Source organism: Cornus florida, unplaced genomic scaffold, assembly GCF_030987335.1.
Source record: "Cornus florida cultivar Cherokee Brave unplaced genomic scaffold, ASM3098733v1 CherokeeBrave_3.0.0_Hap2_Chr03, whole genome shotgun sequence".
Lineage (NCBI taxonomy): Eukaryota > Viridiplantae > Streptophyta > Magnoliopsida > Cornales > Cornaceae > Cornus > Cornus florida.
Window position 1 is genome coordinate 40,379,933 of NW_026775573.1, and position 6,484 is coordinate 40,386,416.

Here is a 6,484-nt window from a genome sequence, read left to right on the forward strand (position 1 = left end):
ATGATCAAAATTGTAAAGAAAAGGGTAAGCTCTGCTTTTGTATCTGTCTGGGATTTTAGATCAACATGAGGTGCCTGGTGGTTTTTCTTCACTTGTTTTGAGGTTTTAGCTCATGATTCCGTTTTACTTTCCCATTGAAATTCCATCTCTTGCAATCTTAATTTCATTTCTACTATATTCTTTTATTGGACTTCTAAGTTTAGATATGGATAACGGGTTAAGTATTCTACACCAAAATAGTTGGTGAACAAGTAGATGTTAGCACTCAGCACAGCAGGTGGCTCCTAGTGTACATGCAAGTGACTTGTATTTGCTTGGTTTAAAGTTGTACTTCTGTGTGAAGTAGCATAAATATTAGGGTTAATTACAATAACACCCCTGTTCACATGGAGAGAAATTTTGATTTTAATTTTCAGACACTATGTCAATTATTCATCATTGGACGATACAATCGTGTGAAATGTCATATATACCCTCATCTTTTAAATGCAATTTAATAAAAAAAATATCAGAGATTGCAAAAGACGAATTTAACCCTATTAATGAATGTCCAAGAATGACGTTCTCTCTCCATCACAGGTGCTCTGCCTGTCTCACCCTCTTCTCATTTGAGATGCAACCATGAAACCCTAACACACCTTTAACATTGATCAGTGCAGACCCTAATCACTTAATACCCATTCAAACCACCCTTTTGCTCCAATTGTACACTCATATCATCATCTTCTCTCATCTATTGCTCTTTTAAAAAAACCCAAACCCTAAAATTGAAAGCCCTAAAATCCAAAAATGGCAACCAGAGGCAGCAGATCAGAGAAGGTGAAGAGAATCTTCCAACAATTTGACGCCAACAGAGACGATGGCCTCAGTAGAGATGTGGCTGTCCTCGTCGTCTCCATAAACCCTGGGGTCAAGTTCAGACGAACATATCAATGCAATTCTTGACAAAGTCTTCCGAACCTAGTGAATTCATCGATGGAGAAAAGGGTCTCACCTACGACGGCCTGTTGTGAACCTAAGATGATGGGGCCGGCGACATCGATCGCGACTTCAACGTGCTTGGCCTCGAGCTCAAACCAGACAACATTAACAGAGTTTCGATGGTCTCTAAACAAGCATCATCGTCTTCCATTTCCCGACGAAAATGTTGAGGCAAATTTAAAACAGTGAGCTGAGTGTGTGGTATTCTAGTTAAGAAAACATATCTTTAAGCTATGACTTAGTAATTAATCATTGTATTTTCAGATACAGAATTCTCAATTGAATTTGGAAATTGGGTGGTTGTGTGATTTGAATTAAAAGGGCTTCTCAGTGTTGGGATCATATATTCCTTGGGACAGTGAGATGACACCATCGCTTTGCTTTTGTTGGTCTCACTTGTTATGTACCATCAAACAGAACACCCAATTAAAAGCATGTAATTAATACTAGTGGAGGAAATGTAATATAAACATTGACAAAAAATTAAAAAATTTGAATTGCAACAGTTTCACTTGGAAAGAGTTGCAGATTAGGAACATTTAATATTATATCCTTTTTTTTTTCTTTCTTTCTGTAGAACAAACATTTTCACTGGGGAATAAAGTTCCCATCACATAATTGAATTATATTTGTCCTTCAAAACAATCTTTAATTGGACATAAACACACACACAAAAAAATTAAAAAAAAATAATAATAATAATAAAAACCTTTATCATTCTCTTTTCCACTCCATATAAAATCAAAGGGAAACCCAATTTTGGAGAGCGGGAAACTTAACTTCATAGAGAAGAATTAGATAAAGCTCATTTTTTACATTAAAATATGTTTCAAATTAGTACTTTATGCATTTAATTCTCAATATTATTCGAAAAGTGCATTTAATCCTTGTTTGTTTAATCCTTTATTGACACACAGTCCCCCTCTCTGTGGATGACGGACCACCGTAACGGCAATCTCTCTCTCTCATGACCATCCACAGATCGACGACACCACCGGCAACCACCATATTGGCCACCACGGGAACTTGGGTAAGTTTCCTTTCCCAGATTTGAAATATTTTCTCTGTTTCTTTCTCCTCTTTCTCTCTCATCCTCATATCTCTCACTTTCATTCTTCTGAGATTTGTAATTACCCTTGAAACCTTTACTTCCTTATTTCTTATATATACACTAATATTGCCTAGCATGCTTTATTTTGACAAAATGCCCAGAAGAGCTAGCATTGGAGAATTTTAGCTTAAACATGATTGTTCAATAATGTGTCAATTGAAAATGAATATCAAAACTCCATATTTTAGAAAATGGTAAGTCTAAATTTATATGTTTGTGGTGATTGCTACTGCACAGATATATGTTTTTCTGATTGTATGACTGTAACGTTAACATTATAGGACGAGGGCGTTGGCTTAAACGAAAAATCATGAATGTATGTTTGGAATATTCTGATGTTTTCATATTAATTAAAATTGTTTGTATTGTTTTTACAATCGATTCCGTTTTATTATGTAAAATACAATGGAAAATTGAAATAAATGTTGTAATTGTTGAACTACAAATTGATAATGAGAAGAATGCTTTGAATGCTAAAAATGTCACTTTTCGTTAATGGATTCACGAGAATGAACTCACTAGTAATTGCTATTGATAAAACAGTACATTTAGGCATTGCTGACAAAAATTAATTTATTGTTCTAAAATGTTTGGAACATGGCTGGTTTTGAAAGTTTTTTTTTTTCCTAGGTTGGTTTTGGAAGTTGAAGTCACTGCATCAGTATATGTTAAAAAATGGAATGAAGAGTTAATGAACAAAATGAAAGCGACCTTTAAGACTTTGAGTGTGCCGGTTAGGAAAGTTAGACATAGTTCACATTGAGGGTAATACTAGGGGAAGAGGAAGACCAGAAGCAACTTTGAAGAACTTTTTCTTCAATGTAGAGAAGATAAGCTATTAGTCAAGTCGACTAGCAACAACTTGTAATTGTTGAGCTACGAATTGATAATGAGAAGAATGCTTTGACTGCTAAAAATGTTACCTTTCTTTAATGGATCGATGAGAATGAATTCACGAGTAATTGCTATTGATGAAACGGTTAGGCCTCGCTAACAAAGATTAATTTTTTGTTCTAAAATGTTTGGAACATGTCTGGTTTTGAAAGTGGGAGTCACTGCATCAGTATGTTAAAAAATGAAATAAGGAGTTATGAACAAAATCGAAGCAACCTTTAAGTGCACCGGTTAGGAAAAGTGACATAGTTCACATTGAGGGTAATACTAAGGGAATAGGAAGACCAGAAGCAACTTTGAAGAAATCTGTTGCAACCAGAAGCAACTTTGAAAAAATTTTCTTCAATGAAGTCTAGCATCGTAAATCCCTGACTTTACCATAAATCTTTCCTTCTTTCAGTAGTTGATATTATTAATATGTTATTGTGAAAGAAGCTGGTGCCTTGCCTTTGATTTAGCGCTCTAAATTTAGGTTCCAAAATTAAGATTGACATAGGGAACTAGCTGCAAGATATCCAGTTCTGATAAAGTTTATTTTGGTTCCTCCCTGTCAAGTTTCTAAAATGTTGGTGAAGCTTATGTTTCTGGCATAAGGGCACATGAATGTTGTAATCATGTTGCATTGCTAGAAAACTCTTTCTTTTTCCATGGATGATGTAACGCTTAGTTTTGTTAGAGACAATTGAAAGTGCAGGAAATTGAATTTCTCGTTTTCAACGTTTTTGTTCTAAAGTGTTTGGAACATGTCTGGTTTTGAAAGTGGAAGTCACTGTATCAGTATGCTAAAAAATGAAATAAAGAGTTAATGAACAAAATGGAAGCGACCTTTAAGTGCACCGGTTAGGAAAAGTGACATAGTCCACATTGAGGGTAATACTAGGGGAAGAAAAAGACCAAAATTAGCGTGGGTAGAGTTGGTAAAGAAAGATATGATAGCATATGGATTGACCGAGGCTATGGCCTTAAAATGGGAACATGGGATTCATGTAACCGACCCCAAGTAATTAGGAAAAAGAATGGTTGCTGTTGTTGTAGAACAAAATGGAAGCAATCTTTGTTGCTTAAAAGGCCATTAACTAGTTTGGTTCCACCAACATTGGTGCTAGGAGGGGAAGACTGAGGATGGATCTAACCTTTGGTGTTATATTTCATAAAGCGGCTGCTTTTGAACTCAAAACTGCATTTTCACACCATTAATTTCAATGGAAGCTGGAACTTGATGCTCTTACAAGATGATCTGTTGCAGCAATTCAGACAATTATTTTCTACTTTTCCTATTTATGCTGCTAAGGATAAAATTTGGTGGGATTGTGGTTCTTTTTTAAAAGGCTTGGGAATGCTGCCCTGTGAATAGGTGGATTGGCATCATCTGTGCGTGGGGTAAGGTTAGGCCTCGATGGTCTGTAACTGCTGTATTTCCGTGATTAAGACTTAACTTCCAAAATGTCATCAACCCTTTTGTAATTTTATTTTTATATCTGGTTTTTTACTTGTATTGGAAATGGTATTACTCCATTTAATAATCTGGAGTGTTACTGATCTATTGTACTGAAAGTCAGATTTTCTGGTTTTAATACAATCCCTACTTACAAAAAAGAAATGAAAATTCGATTTTCGATTCATCCAGGTTGTTATGATCTAATGTCTACTTCAGTTGCTGTGGTGTATGTGTAGCCAGTTTGAGATCAACTGATAGGAAATGCATGTCTACTTCAGTTGCTGTGGTGCATGTGTAGCTAGTTTGAGATGAACTGATAGGAAATGCATTAATTGTTCTCTATACAAAACTTCCTTTGTGAGTGTAACATCACCAATGCCAAAGTTAACAGAAGAATGCATATATAATTTCCGAATAAAAATGCAAAAATTGTAAGAACTGAAAGAATGAATATTTTCAATTTCTAAACTTTAATTGGAAATTGAAGAACTGAAAGAACTGAGAGAGATTGGTATCTGAGAATGAGTATTTTCAATTTCTAAACTTTAACTGGAAATTACAGATTACTACAAGAGATACAACTGTACCATAGATGAAAAAAGATTAAACCAACAATTAATTGACTTCTAACCCATACAGCACCAATTCAAACTTGTTATTGGCTTCCAGCTTCTGATTGAAATAGACTTCTCTAAGCTTGATGAATGTTTGCATGGTCAGCAAACTGTCAGAACCAGCCTGGTGGCTCTTCCCGGCCACACGATGAACACCTAGAGACTTTGCAACTCGTTCCAGACCTCCATAGAGTCCATTGCAGTCTTTGATCATGTATTTTATATCATAAACCGTCATTCCGAAATAAAACCCCACCAATCCAATAAACTGACTTAGATCATTAGGCAATTCTCTTCCCCCAAGCAACAACTTGATCAAAAACCCAAAGTCATATGCACTGTGAAAGGTAACCCATGTCATTGGAGACCTCTTGAAAACCAGACCGGAGCAACTCAGCAGCAGAGCAAACTCCCTGCCATCAATGCCCATTTGCTGGTTCTTCCAGAAATCTATTCCTTGTCGCATCAGCAGCTGAATGGAGTCCGGATTGTGATCGTCAACATGAATGTTGAAATCACGAAAGTTAAATTCCCATATGTATGCAGATTTCGTTCCTAAATCGGGAAGATTTCCTTCAGCGTCTGACAGAGTTAGCCCCAATTGGATTAGTTTGAGATAATCGACATTCAATTTCAGAAAATAATAATTCTGGTTCGATACGATATGAGAAGGTAGATTTCTGTTCATCTGGGGATGGGGATGAAGAATGGTGCCAGGAAATTCTGTGTCCACGGAGGCATACGGGTAGTGAAGGAGGGCTTGGTTTATCAATTGAAATTCTTGAAGGAGATTGTGGTTCCATACTTCTCGGATGATCACTGGTTTGGTAGCGGTTTTCATGATTTTTTTTTTCTCAGTGAAAGAGGCAAAGTCCTGACGCTCATCAAAAGAACTTCCTTGAGAAAAAGAAGATCTGGATTTCGAGGAATCTTGAGCAATTTCACACAGAAGAACAGAGATGAGCGGAGGCGGTTTTCTTGAGTGAAGCGAGGCGGAGGCGGAGGCGGAGGCGGAGGCGGTGATAGGGTTTGGGCTCCAAGATAGTTAAGGGTTTGGGCTCCAAGCTACTCTAAGCGGTTTAGAAATTCTGAATGGCAAGAAATGATAATAACAGTAGTAGTGCGGGTCTTTCAAAGAGGTTCCTTTTTTAGTAGTCCCTGCGAATTAAAAATAAGAATAACAATGCTTGATAAAATATAACTAATAAATAATAACTAATAATAATAGTACTAGTAGTAGTAATAATAATAAAAATTTAAATAAATTACTTGATGGATTCATATACTTATAAATAGTTTTTTGCAAGCTTATAAATTATATAATAAAACAAATAAATAAATTAAAAAAATGATGATAGTAAACATATATGTACACGTGTATATGAAAAATATTTTTTAAAGTGAAAAATTAGGTGAATTTTCATTTGTTTTAAAATATCTTTCTTG

At 35.6% G+C, this 6,484-nt stretch overlaps 1 protein-coding gene across 1 annotated transcript; it reads right to left on the bottom strand.

Moving 5' to 3' along the window:
* Positions 1-5,039: 5,039 nt before the first annotated feature.
* LOC132301483 (probable CCR4-associated factor 1 homolog 11) lies at positions 5,040-5,879 on the bottom strand. Its single transcript, XM_059798734.1, has one exon. It carries the CDS (start codon positions 5,877-5,879, stop codon positions 5,040-5,042), a length of 840 nt encoding a protein of 279 aa, XP_059654717.1.
* Positions 5,880-6,484: the final 605 nt, after the last annotated feature.